The 21148-nt window shown below is 38.5% G+C and overlaps 1 protein-coding gene across 1 annotated transcript in view; it reads right to left on the bottom strand.

The window, feature by feature from the left end:
• Window positions 1-21148, bottom strand: part of LOC100676989 (ryanodine receptor 2) — a 362795-nt gene that overhangs the window by 285529 nt on the left and 56118 nt on the right. The window contains exons 12-14 of the mRNA XM_064276716.1: window positions 15566-15649; window positions 4707-4866; window positions 1162-1309 (exon numbers count right to left, since the gene is read on the bottom strand). Coding sequence (XP_064132786.1) covers window positions 1162-1309; window positions 4707-4866; window positions 15566-15649 — 392 coding nt within the window. The remainder of the gene's footprint in view (window positions 1-1161; window positions 1310-4706; window positions 4867-15565; window positions 15650-21148) is intronic.

The following is a 21148-nucleotide window of genomic DNA, read 5'->3' as shown; positions in this document are numbered from 1 at the left end:
AGGACTTGAAGCACTTACTGATGAAGTTCAGAGACTACAGCCTTCAGTACGGATTATACTTTAACATAAAGAAAACAAAAATCCTCACACCCGGACCAATAAGCAACATCATGATAAAAGGAGAAAAGATTGAAGTTGTCAAGGATTTCATTTTACTTGGATTCACAATCAATGCCCATGGAAGCAGCAGTCAAGAAATCAAATGACTCATTGCATTGGGCAATTCTGCTGCAAAAGACCTCTTTGAAGTGTTAAAAAGTAAAGATGTCACCGTGAGGACTAAGGTACGTCTGACCTAGGCTATGGTATTTTCAGTCCCTTTGTATGCATGTGAAAGCTGGACAATGACTAGGGAAGAATGAAGAATTGATGCTTTGAATTATGGTGCTGGTGAAAAATATTGATTATTAGAGGGACTGCCAGAAGAACAAACAAATTTGCCTTGAAAGACGTACTGCCAGAATGCTCCTTAGAAGGAAGGATGGCAAGACTTCATCTCAGGTACTTTGGACATGTTATCAGGAGGGATCAGTCCCTGGAGAAAGACATCATGCTTGATGACGGTCATCAAGACCATCAGAAGATGGTCAGCAAAAAAGAGGAAGAACTCAAAGAGATGGATTGACACAATGGCTGTGACAATGGGTTCAAACTTAGCAACAGTTGTAAGGATGGGGCAGGACTGGGCAGTGTTTTGTTCTGTTGTACATAGGATCACTATGAGTTGGAACTGACTCAATGGCACCTAATAATAACGACAACATATATATGAGTATAAATAATGAATGTGAGATTTTGGGAAACACTAACTCCTACTAGAGGTTTACTCCCATTATCAACAGAAAGCAGCTGTTCTAAAGGAGGGCTGGGAGTGGACAATATCAGAATCAGTTAGAAGGCTAACAGTTCACCTCAGACTCTTCAGGAGGGTAAACTCATTTCCTCCCACGAAGAATTACTGCAATACTGAATCACTGTACTGAGAGAAGGTTCTAGTTCTTCAGGTGTCCTCAGGCAGGATAAAAAGTACTATTCTAAATCACTGACCAAAACGAGACACTCAGACTACTCTTTCTAGTACTTTCCCCTTTTATTTACTTGAGTGTTAAGTGCAACTACATGATTTTGCAACCAGAGGTGAAGAAAGTAAAACAAAAATACCATGATCTTGATCAGGAGCTTCCAGGTTGTAGCCATATCCCAGCAGGGTCCGCACAGCCTCCCGTAGGCTGTCCTTATTTGATTTCTTGGTTCGGTCATCTAGAAGGGCATAGGGAACAAGGCGGGGGTTTCTTCTGTTCTTTACATCCTACGGAAAAAAAAACATCGCACAGATCATCAAAGCAATTCCAACGGCTTTTGGGAATGAGAAAGTTACCAAATATATCACAATTTCAATGTTTTGAGGTAAGAAACTGTTCCTTCCATATTCCCTTTATCTTCCCAGGCTAGAGAAGTTACCAAGACACTACCAGTATAAAAGGTTTAATCAAATGAATAAATGCATCCATGTAAAAGTAGCTCTTTCCACAAGGAGACAAAGCAAAAATGACAACTCAGCTTAATGATCTCTCTAACCATCTCCTGTAAACCATGGTCACGAAGCAGGAGACTAACTTAGTAAACATTCAAGTTCCATGTATAATTCCACGTATAATTTTTTTTTGGTATGCCTGTAGTTATAATCCCATTTGGGAATGGGTTGTCTTTGTTATGTTAATGAGCCAGGATTAGTGTAGGGTGTGTTTTGAGTCAATCTTTTACAAAACATAAAGAATAGATTAGGACAAGCAAGCAAATAGAGATGGGGGAAGAGATACTAAACCACATGAAGGTCACCCTGGAGCAGAAGCTTAAAGAGACAAAGACCTTCCTCCAGAGCCAACAGATAAAGCCTTCCCCTAGAGCTGGCACCCAGAATTCTGACTTCTAGTCTCCTAAACTGTGAGAAAATAAATTTGTTTGTTAAAGCCACCCACTTGTGGTATTTTTGTTACAACAACACTAGGTAACTAAGACAGAGTTTGATACTGAGAAGTGGGGGTGCTGCTCTAACAAATACCTATAATGTGGACACGCTTCTGGAATTGGGTAATGGCTGGAGGCTGGAAGAGTTTTTAAGGTGCCTAAATAGTAAAAGGGAAACCCTGGTGGCATAGTGGTTAAGTGCCACGGCTGCAAACCAAAGGGTCGGTAGTTCGAATCTGCCAGGTGCTCCTTGGAAACTGTATGGGGCAGTTCTATTCTGTCCTATAGCGTCGCTATGTGTCGGAATCGATTTGACGGCACTGGGTTTGGTTTCTGGTTTAATACTAAAAGTGGGGCCCTGGTGGCACAGTGGTTAAGCGTTTGGCTGCTAACCAAAAGGTTGGCGGTTCCAATTCACCAGTCACTCCTTGGAAACCCCATGGGGCAGCTCTACTATGTCTTATAGGGTTGCTATGAGTCAGAATCAATAGTATTAATAGAATTCATTGTAAAAGCCTAGATTGCCTTGAAGAAACTGTTCTTAGAATTATAGAGGTCAAAGGCAATTCTAGTAAGGGCTCTAGAGAAAGTCCCTGTCGTTTCAGAGAATACGTATGACACCAGCAACAGAATGTTGCTAGACATGTGGAAGCTAAATGTTCTTCTGGTGAAGCTTCAGAAGAAAATGGTGAATGTGCGACTGGACAATGGAGAAACGGCTAGGCTTTCTGGGCAGTGGCAAGGAACTGAATTATGTTGAGATGGTGGGTAGAAGGTAGAACTTGTAAGTGATGAACCTGGATATCTGGCTGAGGACATTTCTGAGTAAGATCTTAAAGAGGCCACATGGTTTCTCCTTGCTGCCTATGGTAAAATGAGAGAGGAAAGAGATGGACTTAAAAATGAACTGTGCAAAATGAAAACAGAACTTAAAGATATGGAAAATTCTGTTGTACGAACCAGGGACTGGTGTCCTAGAATTTTCACCAAGGACTTGGCTACGCAATCTTTTGTTAAAGAGATTAAGCCAGTGACTGATACAAAAAAAAAAAAAAAAACTAAATCCATTGCCATCGAGTAGATTCCAACCCACTCAAATACCACAGCAGAAAACTCATCAGCTTAGACTAAAGGAGACAGAGAAAGAATGAAAGGAAAGAAGGCTGTCTGCCTCTTGGAGTTCTACAGCAGAGATGTGGGAAGAGGGATACCAAGCCACATGAAGATTACCCAGGAGCAGAAGCTCAAACAGACAAAGACCTTCCTCCAGAGCCGACAGAGAGAGAAAGCCTTCCTCTAGAGCTGACACCCTGAATTTGAATTTCTAGCCTCTTAAACTGTGAGAAAATAAATTTGTTTGTTAAAGCCACCCACTTGTGGTATTTCTGTTACAGGAACACTAGATAACTAAGACAGGAGGTTCAGTCCCAATCCTGGCTAGGAAATTCTCTAGCTGTGTATCTGTAGGTAAATTATTCTAAGACTCCATGTAGACCATATGAGAACTGGGAATAAGAATCATTCATTCTTCATGGAGATATTGTGAGGCTTAAAAAAGAAAACACATGTAAAACTCAAGGCATAGTGACCAGCAACTAATAGTATAGTTAATTGTTACATAGTATTTATAAGGAGCTATGGTGGTGTAATGGTTAATTGCTCAGCTACTCACAGAAAGGTTGGTGGTTCAAACCTACCCAGCAGCTCTATGGGAGAAAGACCCGAAGATCTGCTTCCATAAAGATTACAGCTTAGGGAACCCCATGGGGTAGTTCTACTCTGTCACATGAGCTTGCTATGAGTCAGAATCAAGTTAATGGCACCTAACAACAACAAATATAGTATTTGTCCAGTGCCAGGCACTGTTGTAAGCCTTTTATGTACATTAGTTATATAGTTAATTTACTGATTCGAAAAACAGTGGCACAGAGAATTTCAGTAGTTTGTTCAGTCACACGGTCACTCAGAGGCCAGGCCAAGGCTTGCTCTTAACCCTTATGCTCTGCTGCTGAGCAGATGAACACTCAGTGATGGTTAGCTACTGTCCCAAGTATCTCCACTGACAGAGATCCATGGTCACCTATCTCCAATTCTGAAATCCAGAAAATTCTGTAAACCCCAATTTTTTCCAAACTTTAATGAAAACACAATTGGTGGCAAAAACCTGATCTGAACTGAAGCAAGACTGTTTATTGTCTTTACTTATTTACCTTGGTATGACCATCCCTCTGTTTGCTAAACAAATACTAATTTACAGTCTGTTGCCCTAGTGAGGGTACTATATAATATGTGAGATATCACCATAGCACCATTTTAATAACCAAGAAAATAAAATTGGATTTCTTAAATTCATCTGGCCCCAAGGATTTTGAATAAGGAATTATGGACCTGGTTTATTATTTTTTCTCCATCTTCTCTTATTCCTGTGTTTGCCCTAACATATAACCTCAGAGAGAGAAAATGAGAAAAGGACGTTATAAATCACAATTCTAGTAATGCCTACTGGATCCCTAGTATGTCTCTTTTGTAACACTTAGAGCAAAGTCATCTCATTTCCTGAGTGAAGCACTAAAAAAGTGATTTACTGTGTATGTCCAAGTCCATTAAGATGCCAGTTAGCCTCTATATGATGAGTTTTAAAGGAGTCATTACTTAATCTCTCCTGTTACAAAGTTTGCTAATCTTCCCCCTTAAGTAAGCATCAGGCTAAATGCTGTGGAACCAAGTGCCTCCTGTACCTGTTGGATTCCGTAAGTCCAGCCCTGCCTGATTCGATCTCGAGCCCACACATTATGGGCATTTTCAGCCAACTTGTCCACCATCGCTTCCTGAGATGGGGTGAGTTTTATAAAACTCAGGTCCATTGGAGCAGGCTTGTATCCACTGGTCAGCTGGTAGCTACAAAGCAAACCAAAAGAAGACTGTAAGTAGCCTTTTTATATAAGTCAGGGTTTAAAATTCCCCATCAAACTCTTTTATGCCTCACATAACTTTTGTTCTATAAAACATAGTACCAGCCAAGAAGCCTGGAACCCTGTCACTTCAGCTTTTACTTATTGGGTAGAAAAGACACACAATCTTTACATTCTGACCTTTTCACACACACATACACACACACACACACACACACAAAAAAAAAAAAACAGAAATGACAGCTACCTCTCCAAGATGAGAAAGACCTATCACTGTTTGTGTTGCTAATAGTAGAGGCTTTTCTACAAGCTATATCACAATACTGGTTACCCATGAAAACACTGGATGGATTTCTCTTCCTGTAGTCCTTGTTTCCTTCAACTTGTGAATGTGACATTAATGTAATAGGAGTCCCTGGGTGACACAAACAGTTAAACATTGCCTGATAACTAAAAGGTTGGCAGTTCTAGTCGACCCAGAGGCGCCTCGGAAGAAAAGCCTGGTGAGCCACTTCTGAAAAATCAGCCATTGAAAACCCAATGAAGCTGCAGTTCTACTCTGACATACACGGAGTCGCCATGAGTTCGAATGGACTCCACAACAATGGCTTTGGTTTTATTAACACGATACTTTTTTCACAAATTAGTATATACATTAGATACTATCTCTTCATCATTCTATAGGGCAATTTTAAAGCATTTTTTAAATTTATTTCTCCACTGCCATGCCCATTTCTATTATTTAGGAAGCCTCCAAATAAAATAGAGGCTAGGATATGGAAAAATCTCAGCTACATAATCATATAAAATTAATATTAATATGGTCTGGATTCTAATGGACTTACCGGAGACTACTTCCACACTCTGAGCTGGAGAGAGTTGGTACTGAAATGGGTATAGGTTTTAATCTTTTGGAAGAAATATAAAGCTGAAAACACTACATTTTCAACACCCACATATAAGAGCAACAGTACCACCGCTCCCCCACACACCTCAGTTTGCCTCCTTCTATTGAACTGCTGGAAACCCTGGTGGTGTAGTGGTTAAGTGCTATGGCTGCTAACCAAAAGGTCGGCAGTTTGAATCAGCCAGGCGCTCCTTGGAAACTCTATGGGGCAGTTCTACTCTGTACTATAGGGTCGCCACGAGTCGGAATCGACTCGACGGCACTGGGTTTGGTTTTTTGGGTATTGAACTGCCAAGACTGGCACAAAGCCTTCTTTACAGCTGCTTCTCTTTCACCTTTCTGCCATTATTATATGCCCTACAATTACACTATAAGTACCCTGAGGTCAGGATCTGTTTCTGACCCATTATACTTAAAACAGTACCCAGCACATAGCAGTCTTTCAGTATATAGTTGTTGAATTATCGTTACTTACTAGGTGGATATAGACACACGTTGTTGTGTTAATATCCTCCTTTGGTACAAGGAAGAATATTCAGCTGGTAATTATGCTACATTAAAAAAATAGATTATGAGGGGACTTCTAAGTCAATGGGCAAAACAATTCTATTATGAAAACACTCTGCATCCCACTTTGAATTGTGGCGCCTGGGGTCCTAAGTGCCAACAAGCGGCCATCTAAAATACATTAATTGGTCTCAACCCACCGGGAGCAAAGGCAAAGGAAGAACACCAAGGTCACACGACAACTAAGAACCCAAGAGAAAGGGCCACATGAACCAGAGACCTACATTATCCTGAGACCAGAAGAACTAGTTGGTGCCCGGCCACAATCGATGTCTGTCCTGTCAGGGAGCACAACAGACAACTCCTGAGGGAGCAGGAGACCAATGGGATACAGACCCCAAATTCTCATTAAAAGGCCACACCTAATGGTATGATTGCAACTAGAGGAATCCCAGAGACAATGCTCCCCAGAACTTCTGATGGCACAGGACAGGAACCATCCCCGAAGACAAATCATCAGGCATGAAAAGGACTGGTCAGTGGGGGGGAGAGAGATACTGATGAAGAGTGAGCTAATTAAATCAGGTGGACACGGGAGAGTGTGTTGGCAACTCTTGACTGGAGGGGGGATGGGAAGATAGAGAGAGAGGGAAGATGGCAAAATTGGCACGAAACGAGAGACTGTAAGGGCTGACTCAATAGGGGGAGAGCAAGTGGGAGAAGGGAGTAAGATGTATGTAAACCTACATGTGACAGACTGATTGGAATGGTAAATGTTCACTTGAAGCTTAAAAAAAATTAAAAAAAAAAAATAGATTATCAGAGCACATGAGAAAATAATCTTTATAAGATATAAATGATCTTTCTTCATTTTATTATTCTGGATAAGCTCCTTGAGAGAATGGGATTTGTCCACTCTATCCATAGCTATTCCCAACACCTAGAATAGTGTCCAATACGTTGTAGGCATGTGAAAAAAACGGTTGAACGAATGTATGTATCACAGCAATAAATCATTTCTGAAGAGTGAATAAAGTTGGGTTTACTTTAAGCACTCTTATTTTGTATTTTATAAATAATTTATCTATAGATAAAAATTTTGTTTTGTTTAAATAGGTTAAATAAGTTGATCAGTTATGATAACTACTGTAATTACTGGTTTAAGTCATTTGATTTACATTCACACGCTAAGTTTATAGACATGAAATTTTATTCCATTTTAAATTGAAATGCTGCATGTATGAGTACATAGCAACGTTTTTGTTAGAAAAGTCATACGAGATTTTCTTAACCACTCATACAAATCATTGTATTTTATAGAATTTTCATGTTTAAATATACAAATCTGGAAACTATAGGCACAGCCATATATACAAGCTCTCATTTGAAAATATTTTCCTCAAAAACGAGCTCCCAATACATTCCAAATATACCGCACAGGTGATCAAGCTAGCTCACACAGTCTAAATTAAAAGTTTAGCACTATTTGCTGGAAGCAGTCTTACGAGCAATGGCAAAGAACTCCATCTTCTGTACTCTCTCATCTCTCCCTCTCAATTCTCATCCTAGTCCTGCCGTTCCACTGCAATCCCCCGGCACAGAATAGCACTACTACTCTCTTTTTTCTTACCTTCTAGTGGCCTTCTACATCTAGCTGTCACAGAGCCACTATGATGAGTGCCTATGTTGCCTGAATGCATTCTAAAAGGGGAACTAGCCCTCCCCTGGCAACCAATTCTAATGGCAGAATTTCTGGCAATATCTCAGATGGAATGGGGAGGTATTTATGAAGAGAAGAGTGTAGAACAGGAGACCCTTTCAAATGAAAAACTACAGATAACCTCTAATGTGTGAAGCTGAAAAGCATTGACGTAATCATTTCTCTTTATTCTCTAAGTTTCCCTGTTCGTATACAGAATTTTTTAGGAGCCCTGGTGGTCCAGTGGTTAAAGGGCTCGGCTGCTAACCAAAAGGCCGGCCAGCCAACCACTCCACTAGAGAAAGACTTGGCAGTCTGCTTCCATAAAGATCTACAGCCTTAGGAACCCAATGGGGCAGTTCTAACTCTGTCCTATAGGGTCACCATCAGTCCAAACTGACTTGATGGCAGTGGATTTTTTTAAATATATAATTTCCTCCAGGGTTGCTTTGATCTGTGATAACAATGAAAATCCATGGGGAAGCTTTTGCATTGTTGATTTTCAGCAGCACAATAGTTAGCTCGCACTCATTTTCGGACGCTGATTACAATTTATTTTACTTGCTTTTCTTTATAGCCCTCTGCAGGAAAGGATTTGAAACTTAAAGCTATTCTCTAAGATGGATAAACTTCCAAACAAAAAGAAGCTACTAATTCCCATTTTGCCTGGATTTTTTTAAATTTCCATCTCTACTGTACTTCAAATCTTCTTCAACCCCAAACAAACCCACCGACGTTGAGTCGATTCAGACTCATATTGACTCCATAGGGTTTCCGAGGCTTTAAATCTCTATGGAAGCAGACTGCCACATCTTTCTCCTGCAGTCGGTGGGGGTCTTGAACGGCAGACCTTTTGGTTAGCAGTCCAGTGCTTTAACTACTGCACCGCAGCAAAAATAAATATGCATTGTCTTTGAAATTCATAGACTTCAACTCAATCACGGGCCCTGGTGGCACAGTATTTGATAAAAACACCTAACATAATACTTCATTAATATGAATTAATGGCATTAACAATGATTTATAAAACCATTTTTCTGTTTATTGTACATCTTGACAAAGGAACAAAGAATCAAGTTATTGTATCAAACGAGATAGTTTTTGTTTTTTTTAAGTGGACTTTGCCAAAGAATGCCCATTTCACCTTATTATGACAATTCAATTAGGTAGCAAAGGTCAATCAACTGCTAATATGGACTATTCTTGTGGTTGAAAAGAAAAAAGCCTTTTGAATATAATGTGATTGACATGAATATTGAAAACTAAATGGTTTCAATTATATGGTTTCAGATTTATTCCTAGAAATATAAGAAAATGAAGGAAAGCTTGCTAGAAGGATTTGTAAGAAGCAGCATTTCCTAGCCCAAATCATAACAGAAAAAGTCATATCATTACTAAATATATTAATATAAAATGTGGATACCAAAAAAATTAAACCCATTGTTGTCAAGTTGATTACAATCTAGGGAGACCCATGTATTACAGAGTAGAACTGAGCTCCATAGGGTCTTCTTGGCTGTCATCTTTACAGAAGTAGATTGCCAGGCCTTTTTTCTGTGGTACCACCGGGTGGGTTCAAACCACCAACCTTTTGATCAGTGGTCAAGTGCAAACTGTTTGTACCACCTAGGAATCTATAGTATGTTTAGGTTCTTCCTTTTACTACCTTGGAGTCCCTGGGTGGTGCAAACAGTTAACATGTTCATCTGATAATGTACTCCAGTCTATCCAGAGGCCCCTAAGAAAGGCCTGGCAATTATTTCTGAAAAATCAGCTACTGAAACCCTATGGAGCACAATTCTACTCAACACATGTGGGGACACCAGAGTTAGAGTCCAGTAGATGACAACTGGTTTTTTCTATTTTAACATATAAGGTATCTGTGCGATCGATCACCTCAAAAAAGTAAAATAGCTTAGGAGAAACATACGTGAAATTAAACAAATACAATGAAAACATTCACCTTCCAAAGTATTAAAGTTCTTTTTTAGCTACTAGCTCTTAGTTTTACTTTGATGCAATAGATAATCAAATCAATTCAAATGAAAAAAAGTGAGACTAATAAATCGCATCCACTGTCTGGCCTTCAGTTTTCCTATTGTAAAACGTCTTTTTAAAATAGCTCTTTGCCTGGAACAACAACCACCAAAAAAAAAAAAAAAAAAAAAAAAAACAGCAAATTGCCAGTGTGATTTGCATCAAATTACCAAAGATATAAACTAAAAATTGATAGCTTTTTGCCCCAGTGATGAACTGTCATGGTAAGTGGCAATTCAGTTTGTGCTTCACTCCCCTCTAACCCACAATTTTCCTATGCAGGTGCTCTAAATAAACCTTTGAAAAAAATGTTCAGAAATACTGCTAAAGGGCCAGTTAAAGAGGTGCAGTGAGAACATGGCAGAATACCAAAACCACTAAGGTATAATCGTTTCCTTCTCTCCAGCTACCCCTTCTCTCCAAGCTCACTGTGTACTAAGAATCAAGTTAAATGAAGCTTGGAAGCCATTATGTCCTGAAAAATGTGAGGTAAACGTGAAAAGATTCTGTCCACATTCAGTGGATGTTAGCTGTAAATTTCAAAACCAAATCAGCCCTTCAAGTACCTTGGAACAAACGGGAAAATCTCAGATGACTGCACATTGGAGACACTGAGAACAAGCTTTACTGGAAGCACAGCTACTAAAAATGAATACCGGGCTGACATTTTTAGAGTGAGAATGGAGAGAATATCCAAAAACCATTCTTCAGAAAAACAAATACAGAGGAGAATTAATTTACTGAAGAAATCAGAAAGGGACAGGACAAGGGAGATGTTCTTTCTACTGTTTCACCTCTTTGGTTTGTTCTTAAATAAATATGTAATGTGACGGGGTGAAGAGTGCCTGCCCTACCTCCATTCTTCCTTACTCTAAGGCGCTACTCCTCCCTCAGTCACTCTGAAACAAGACCTTGAGGTATCCACTGTGCCAAGAAAGAGGCATTTCATAAAAGAGACCAGAAAAGGTCTTTCTCAGCTTTTGGGTTTTTAAAATAGGCTTTTTAAATCCATTACTGAAGGAACAGTCCTTAGAGAAAAGGCCTTCTGATGTTAATCACCAGAAGAGTGAGGCCCTGAACAACTAGGGATATAAAGGAAGAAGAGCTAAGGGGCCAAGGCTCTCCTATCCCAGGCTAGAGGTTCCATGGCCTAGAGGAAGGGAGTATCAGAAGAAAGAAGAAAATCCCATGCTTACTGGGCTGAGGTAGAGACCAGGCAGATCCCAGAGCCCGGGAGCCCTTACCTGGCTTCACGAATTGTATCAAGCCCCAGAATCTAGCACACCTAAACCTTTGTGCAGTACAGCTTCAGGAGACTGGATGTTTCGACATAGCAAGTCTAGGCTGGTAGGGCTAAGGCAACCCTCCCTCTCCCTCCTCCTTCCACCAATAGACTACGGTCTCCAAGCTGCCAAGGCAAGCATTGTTAAATTTCCAGGGGCTCCTTGAGAAGGATGGAGGAAGCTGAGAGAAGAGCAGTGAACTGGAGGACTCACAGAGATGAGAAGGACACCTTGTGGGTTGAACCATTACCAAAGTACACTTGGGAACGCATGCACCCCATAAGATGCCAACAGAGATCAGTGAAGACCAGCTGATAAATGAGAAACTTGGTTGATGGCAGCAAACTCAAATGAGAATGACCACGAAGTGAGTGCCCCAGAACTTATACAACATCAGGAATAAGAGAGAGATAAACCTTGAATTCAAATTCAACAATATTCAGCCATAGGCTGTTTCAGGCCCAGTTACAGTAATTAATAACACCATTGAATAACACAGGCAAATTTCTATACCCTCACAGAAATTACATTCTGTGGGGAATCAGGTATAAAACAAACTAAAACTGTAAAATATCATGTTAAAATAAAATTAAAAAAAAAACCTCATTGCTGTCGAGTCAGTTCCAACTCATAGGAACCCTACAGGAGGTAGGGTTCCAACTCATAGGAACCCTACAGGAGTAGAACTGCCCCATAGGGTTTCCAAGGAGCAGTTGGTGGATTCGAACTGCTAATCTTTTGGTTAGCATCCATAGCTCTTAACCACTGTGCTACCAGGACTCCAAAATATTACATTAAATTAGAAGGTGAAAAATAAGCTAGAAAAAGGGGAGGGGATGGGAGGAAGCACGTTTTTAAATACAGTTTTAAAGAGGCCTAAGAAGTCCTCTTTGAAAAGGTGACATTTCAATCATTTCACAAGTGACAGATATCTTAAATGACATTTGAGATGAAAATAAACACAACAATGATATAATTGAGTTTACACAGAACTGACTAGGAATAAATTTCCATTATCAGGCTGCATTTTGTCCTTTGGGTTAAAGGCTCATTGGGTTCAAAACTGAAATTAAGCCCAGTCAGACAAAAATAAAGGACATTATATTTTACCGCATTTTTAAATGTGTGGCTTGTGAAATTTATCTACTATACATAAAATAATACATAAAGTACTTTTTCTTCACAATCACAGTAGCTCATCATTATAGGAAAAAACCAGCAGTATTTGTCACGCAATTTTACATTTAAATATTTACATAACTTGAATTTTGTACATGTGTTTGCGTCTATATAAAGTGTATACAAATGGACACGTACTCAGCATCTGAGTAAAAATTTCAGAAAGTGATTTTAAATCTATCACTCTATCACTCTCTCTATGTATATGTATATAGAAAGATAGACTGTGGATGAAATTTTTAATTCTCATGGACTCCAGACTTTCTGGAGCCATGGGGGTTGAAATGACCCAACCAAAACTATAGCCTGAGGTTATCTTTGAACCTTAAACCTTGAGCCACACTCGTCTCTTGAAAATCCAAAAACCAAACCTGTTGCTGTCAAGTCGATTTCAGCTCATAGTGATCCTACAAGGCAGAGCAGAACTGCTCAATAGGGTTCATAAAGCTATCATCTTTACAGGAGCAGACTGTCACATCTTTCTCCCACGGAGCAATGGGTGTGTTCAAACTGCTGACCTTTTAGCAGCCAAGCACTTAACCACTGCACCACCAGGGCTCCTTTTAACTTTATATATATACGGTCACTATGAGTCAGAATCAACTCCATGACAATGGGTTAAATAGGGAGAGAGAGAGACAGAATATCATCCTCAGCCTTTTATCTGTCCTTTTTTTTTAGGCAAATACTACTTGACAGCAGTGGGTTTGGTTTTTCTGTTTTAGGCAAATACCACAAGGATACCACAGCTCCAATTCCCCTCACTGGCAGTAGCTTTACAGCTTTGGGAGTAAGTAGGTGGGGACTAAACTAAAACAAAACAACAAAAAACCAACCAGTCACCATCGAGTCAATTCTCATAATGATCCCACATGTGTCAGAATAGAGTTCTAATCTCAATAAGGTTTACAATGGCTGATTTTTCTGAAGTAAATCACCTAGTGCGAACAACCAATCTTTCGCTTAATAATCCAGTGCTTAATTGTTTGCACCACCTACGGGCTCCCGGTGGGGACTGAAAAAAAAGCACTGCTTAAAAAAGCCCTTTAGATGATTGTAACACTTGTCTCCACAGCTCAACACTACCTCTTATCTGGCGGTGATCCATAGGCAACCAGTTTCTGATCTACCATGTTTTGTTTTGTTTTGATTTAATAACAGACAAGTGCTAAAGAAAACTTTAAATAAATGACATTGATACTCAGAAAAGGATTTTATTTTCATTTCATCTATAATTTTTTCTCAACAATCTCAATTTGGAGTGGATTCCTTTTCAGTTGTATTTTTCTTTATTCCTATACTAACAAATATATAGTAGCAAGAAATATGTTCTATATTCATCACATTATGCAATGGGTCAAGAGTTTAATTTTACCATACATGTGGGAAGATTTGTGAATTTAAGAATAGATAATATGTTGTCTCTTCAATCACTTTCTTGTTTGTTTGTTTGAAGAGGAGGAACTAGGAGGAACGACAGAACTACAATGAATCATACATTCTGCATTAATCCTGAAGGAACTTTGGGACCATTCCACTCAAGTTAACTAGCGTGATTTTTAGCGAAGCAATGTGTATCTATCAGAAAAAAAGTAATATTCGAATTGCTTATTTTCAAATCAGGATTGTAGCATTTAATTCCAATAAATATACCCAACTTGACTAATTATCAAAGGGTAACAAAAATATTCTCTAGCACCTGTAGCGTAATTATGATGAGCAAGTATGATTAATGATATAGGCAAATGTACAATGGGGTGGCTCATTACTGTATCATTGATTTTTTATTTCATAGTGTTTCCAAATTGCAGGCTTATGAATGGTCATAGAATATATGCAACAGAAACATATATAAATACCTATTTGTTTCAATAAATCAAGGAAGTCAGGCTTTTTCTGACAAAAAAAATAATTCTGTTTAGGCTGATTGTTTTGCTAGTGAAAATGGCTTTACCAATTAGGTTACATGGACAATATAGTCCATAAAAGGAATAAGTGAAATGCCACTCCAGGGCTTTTGTAAAATATCACATAAACATACACATATGTGTATATATACACACACATACACACACACACATACACAAAGCATGACAAAAATAATTTATAAAATATATTATGTTGGCAAAGGTGTTTTGAAATTAACGTTTCCATTGTCCTAGCCCTGTGTAGGAAACCCAAGTGGCATAGTAGTTAAGAGCTACAGCTGCTAACCAAAAGATCGGCAGTTTGAATCCACCAGGTGCTCCCTGGAAACCCTATGGGGCAGTTCCACTCTGTCCTATGAGGTCACTGTGAATCAGAATCAACTCGATGGCAGTGGGGTTTTTTTTTTTTTTTTATGTTGTTTTTACTCCCAGTATATTACTTAACACATTTCCAAGTCTGCTATTTACAATCCATGGGCATCAGAAAAGTCACTTGAGTAATTAAAACAAATAATAATAATAATATGATGCAGCTATCATTTACTCAGCATTTTTCATTTAATATTTAATACTTAAAACTTCCCTATAAAGTAAAAAAAAAAAAACCTACTGCCGCAGAGTCGATTTCGACTCATAGTGACCCTTTGAAATATTGTTAATACCGTTTAGCAGATAAGAAAGTCGAGGTTTTGAGATGCTCAAGAGGATCAAAGACCTAGGCAAAACGCTGTGAAAGTACTTATCTGTCTCAGTTTTCTCATCTTAAAATGGTAATAATATCAACATCATGATTGCTCCTCCAATATATTTTCTTTGTAAACACAAATAAAATTAGTAAACAATTTCTTTTTTGGGGGGGTGGGGAACCATATAATCAGTTAGGAATATGGACACACACATGTGCACACACACATGCATACATACAGGGAAAATAACACAGTTTTTATAACACACCCCCACACTCTTCTCTGGGCAGTGTGACAGACACTATTGTCATAGACTTGAAGTGGCCCCCAGTGTAATTCAGCAAGTGTAAATTTTTGAACCTGAATTTTATAACTTCAGTGTCAGCAAGACATCTAAGTTTCTGTCAAGAGCAAATTCTGCTTAAGCAAGTTTCAATGTTGCTTAGATATTTAACTTACTTCTTAGGTAGCTTCATTTTTTTCACTTTTTCATCAGCATGTTCATCCAATATACCCACATGGCATCCCAACGCCAACAAAGTCCTGAAAAAGAAAACCAGAGGTAAGCTACATTAATTTCTTCCATATGGCCAGGATAACCCAACATTGTAACAGATGGGAATAAAATATAACATCCAACCTTGAAAGCAGAGAAGTCTTTTTTTAAGATGAAGGAGAAATGTATTTATTAATATATTATTTGCTTCTGACGAAGGTGTAAGGCATTAAGAATGAAAATGGCACAAAAAAAAATGGCACAAACAGGAATATATTGAATAGTAAGTCTCCCTCCCATTCCTTTCTAGACCCCAGTTTCCTTCCCCAAAGGCATCAATTGTTGCCGATTTCTTGTACGTCCTTCTACAGAAAGTTTATGCATATGCTAAAGCATAGGTAGGTGTGTACACACACATAGATATTTTTGTTTTTTTCTTTTTTTACTTTTTATACAAATGAGTATATACAAAAGATACTGTTATGCAATATGCTATTTTTACTTTACAATATAACTTTGATATCATTGTCCTTTCATATTAGGCTGGCTTTTTTATTTATTTATTTTTTAACAGCTCTATAGTATTCCATTATGTTTTTAACCAAGCCTCTGTTTTTTTTTTCTGTTCATAGTATTTACAGCTATTGCCAGTCTTTTGCTATTACAGGCACTCCCCGGGTTACAAACGAGGTCTGTTCCTAAGTCTGTCTTTAAGTCGAATTTATAGGTACATTGGAACAGGTATACAAGCTTCTTAGTTAGCATCCGTTAGTCAAATGTCTGTTTTAGTATATAGTAGATATTTTGCCTTTCTATGCTTGTAAAACACTTCAAAAAAAAAATTCCAATCCGTATAATGTTTTCATGAGCATCACAAAGTAGTCCGTGAGTTCCTTATTACGAACCATTGAATTTAACTCATTATGGCAGTCAGTTCTTAAGCATGAGTTGCCACGAGTCAGGCATTCCCAACCTGAGGACTGCCTGGGCAAACAATCCTTCAACGAATAACCTCATACATTGAATACATGTACTATATCCTGCATCCGCATGATAAATTCCTAGACGGAATTACCAGGTCAGAGGGTAAATGCATGTTAAAATTTGACAAATTTTGTCAAATGTCTTTTTAAGGAGTTGTCAATAATTTACATTCCCATAGCAATGTATGTCATAGACCATTTCCTCAGTCCTTCTCCAACAGACAGTGATCAAAATATTTGACCTGTGTTAACTGATAGGCTTAAAGTAGGATTTCATTGTATTTTAATTTGCATTTTTCTTATTAGAAGTGAATTTGAGCAACTTTGCCATATACTTAAGAGATATTTCCTTTTTCTGTGAACTCTCTGTTCACATCATATATTCTTCATCCACTTATCTATTGGGTTTTGGGGGGGGTTGCATTTTAGAAGGTTTTCAAATATTGTTTGTGCTATGAGCTGTAAATATTTTTCTCCATTTGTTGTTCGTGTTTTTACTTTCTTTATGGTATTTTTCCTATGCAGCAGTTTTAAGTTTGTTTTTACATAACTCAGTTTCTCAGTCTTTTCTTTTTTGACTTTGGCATTTCTGTGATACTTAGAGAGCCTCCACTTCTCATATCATTTTAGAAAAATGTCCTATGCTTGCTATTAGTGCCTTTACGGTTTTATTCGTTATGTTAAATCTTTGATCCATTTAGATTTTTTTTTTTTTGCTATATAGCTTGAGGTAGGAATTCAACATTTTTTCTCTAGATGGCTACCCTGTTGTCTACAAAAGACTTACTGAATAATCCATCTTTTACCACTGATTTGAAATGCCACCTTTATCATATATTAAATTCTCATATGGTTTTGAATCCTTTTCTGGACTTTCTAGTCTAGAAAAATTTCATTTTCACATAATACATCAGGGTGCCAATTTGCCAGGAACTGTATCTTTTTTTTTAGAAAAAAAATGTCCAAACATTGGCCTCTGGGAGACCCTGGTAGCATAGTGGTTAAGTGCTACGGCTGCTAACCAAAAGGTCCGCAGTTTGAATCCACCAGGCACTCCTTGGAAACTCTATGGGGCAGTTGTACTCTGTCCTGTAGGGTCCCTATTGGTCAGAATCGACTCACTGGCAAAGAGGTATTTACATACAGTGAACCCTGTGAGAGCCAGAGCTCAAAGGGACTGCTTTGTTTTTCTAGGTCTTCCAAGTTTCTCGCCTTTGACAAGGTGCAGTCTTAACACTTTTCTGTCACTCTCCACTAGTGGAAAATATTTCCGTTTTCCTTCTCTGACTGATTTCCACCTTACACAAGTTTCATCTTTCACAAGTTTTACTGTAATATAACATAAGGCTGTCAAATATGGCGTGGCTCTTTGGTCTCTGTGTTGTCTTTATGAAAACCATTTTATCTGATGATTTAACACTGTTCAACCCCCCTGTTTAACAGGGTCTGTGGCAGGCTGTTGAAAGAGAATGAGCACAATAGAAAGCAAGCTCTGAGAAGGCTAGCTGCTCTGGAATGTGCTGGAGAAGAACAGATAAGGAGAACATAAAAGGATTTGATTGAGTGTGGGTTCTCAGCTTTATACTTGTTTATTCTGTAGTATCTATCAGTAAGTATTTACTGACAGATTAAGCTGTAAAAAAAAAAAAAAGCTGTAGGACTTGGCTAATAGGACCTTTCAGTACTTAAGGAACAAAGTCACAGAAAATAAGAGCATTTGGGGGGTTGTCGGTACTTCAGTCATGGGCATGATGCGAATACCTCCAGAGAGTGTGCACAGAGAGAAGAAAAGGCCCAGGACTGAGCAGAAAGTAGCAGGACATTCAGAGATTGGAAAGAGTCTTGCCCCCGAGAAAGACTGAAAAATAAAAGGCAGAGAGGTAGGAGGAAAACTTGCTCTTACAGACAAAAATTATGCCTCTCCCCTACACTGTTATTTCTCCCTCTCCTTTCCATATTGCTTTCCTACTGTCCTTGTGTCCCTAGTCCTTTCTTCCCCTCCCCCGTATATATAGATATATATACACACACACACACACAAACACATTGTGTTATCCTAAATATAATTGTTTTGGAATAAATACTTGACCAGACTAAAAATATTGTTGCAGTCTAGTTATATTTTTGTTAACGTCCAAAGAAAGATTCGATGAAAGTACACTATTATGTTGATTAAATATCATTGTGACATTACTTTCCAAAGCTTGAGTCATTCACTCAGAAATTAAGATCCAGATATTGGAAAATACTGTATGGGTTGAAAACTAACGCGGAAACTAAAACTTTGGGAATTTTGGTTCAATTTGGGGGAAGAGATGACAGGCGTGCCAGGACAAGCTGTATCATTCTGCGAGAGGGGGTCAGATTTGGCTGTGCTGCACAACACACAGGCAACAGTTCAAGTCCAAAAGCTAGTTGTCTTTGTCAATAATGTACATGACAGGTAATCACAGGAAAGCATCAAAAAGTCATAGTCACATTTAATCACATAACCCAAAATAAAAGACATTCTGGAATAATCTCTTGCTTATTTGTTTTTTGATGTGCTTCAGTATTTAAATAAATAAAATGTTAGCTCTCCACTGATACTTTATAACGACAGCACTAACAACAACAACAAAATACTAAACTTTCAGAATCCTTTTTGGTAAAAAAATAGATGATGCTAAAGGCTTTAATCATTATCTCATTAAAAAAAAAATCACTGCTGTTGAGTCATAGATATTTTGACTCACAGTGGCCCTATAGGACAGAAGAGAACTATACCATAGGGTTTCCAAGGAGTGGGTGGTGGATTCGAACTGCCCACCTTTTGGATAGCCACGTAAAGTCTAACCACTGTGCCACCAGGGCTCCTTTGTTTCATTAGTCCCCACAATAATTCCACAAAGTAGATACACTATGATCCCATTTTACTGAGGAGAAGAAAACCTAAGGTTCAGAGAAGCTGAGTCAGTCCAGCAAGATTGCAGCAGTGGGATCAACACTCGGACCCAGACCAGCCAATTCCAGAGTACATGCTCTTACTGAGTCTGCTCTGATGCCTCCCACCTAAATGAGTGATGAGAAGGAATAAAGAGAGAAAGGACTGTGCTTTCACGAACCTACTAGAATTGGACGTAGTGTGCATTTTGATGAAATAGGGGCTTTTCTCCTCTAATTTGATTTTAAAGAAACAGAAGTCAGTTCATGGTAAAACCACGGGATGGTAAAAAACATACACAACTCCACTACAAGAAGCAGCAACAAAGAAATGTCAAGAATTAGCTCATGAAAAGGGCCCTTAGCGTCCCCAATAGTGAACAGCACCACAGTACAGGCAGCCTGATAATTACTCAGACAAGCCACCGATAGGTGTTAGAAATGAGAACGGATTATGCAATGAAAAGCTCAACATATCATGGGCAGTCTTTGGATTATCAATGAGTTCCGTTCCTAAGTCTGTCTTTAAGTTGAGTTTGTACGTAAGTTGGCAGTTAGGTATGGTTCGTATCTAACATCAGTTAAGTCAAATGTTTGTCTTAGCATATAGTATATAGTGTACCTTTCCATGCGTAAAAAACATCAAAGAAATACTCCCAATACACTAAAACATCTTTAACATAACACTACAGCGACAATAATACTATTTGGATGCTCACAGCAAACTAGCGCCTGTTTGTTATTACTAAGCATTGTATGTACCTCTAATTTTTAATATGATATGCTTTATAGGGGCTAGTTTGTAACTGTGGGTTTTAAGTCGGATGTTTGTAGCCCAGGGACTGCTTATAAATGCAAATACGAAGATTTTTACACTTAAGTGCTTCCCACCATTTAGTATTTGCAATATCTGCCTAAGCTGCCAATTGCTGAAATTATAGAGAATTTACAGCAAATTTAATTATGTCAGACCATGACTTTCGGTAAAATATTTTGTTGTAAAAGATGGACAAATAAATGAGCTGCTGTGAATTACTAAACTAAATACATGACCACACAGGAAAATGGGAGATGCTCAGAGACAAGGTGCACTGGTCACATGTACAAATTTTGCATTCTTTATTACAGGCAAGCCTTATTACTTTCTCCTGTAGTAGATTCTCAATTTACTTGATTTCTTATTATTAATTTCCTGTAAAAGAACTAAGAGTTAACTCAGCTATACAGATGGTTTGCACTCAACTACAAACCTAAAGGTTGGTAATTCGAATCCACCCAGAGGCACCTTGAAAGAAAGGCCTGGCAATCTATTTCTGAAAAGTTAGCCACTGAAAACCTTATGGGGCACAGTTCTATTCTGGCACACATGGGGTTGCCATGTGTTGGAGTCAACTGTGTGACAACTGGTTTTGTTTTGTTACGAAGTTACTGGGGAAAAAAAAAAAAAAAAAACAGTTGCCTTCAAGTCAATTCCAACTCACGGTGATCCCATGAGGTCAGAGTAAAACTGTGCTCCATAGAGTTTTCATGGCTGTGACCTTCGGAAGCAGGCTGCCAGGCCTTTCTTCTGAGGTGCTCTGGGTGGGTTCAAACGGCCAATTTTTTGGTTAGTAGTCAAGTGTTTAACTGTTTGCACCACCC

Source organism: Loxodonta africana, chromosome 25, assembly GCF_030014295.1.
Source record: "Loxodonta africana isolate mLoxAfr1 chromosome 25, mLoxAfr1.hap2, whole genome shotgun sequence".
In the NCBI taxonomy this organism is placed as follows: domain Eukaryota; kingdom Metazoa; phylum Chordata; class Mammalia; order Proboscidea; family Elephantidae; genus Loxodonta; species Loxodonta africana.
This window is presented reverse-complemented; position numbering and strand designations above follow the sequence as displayed.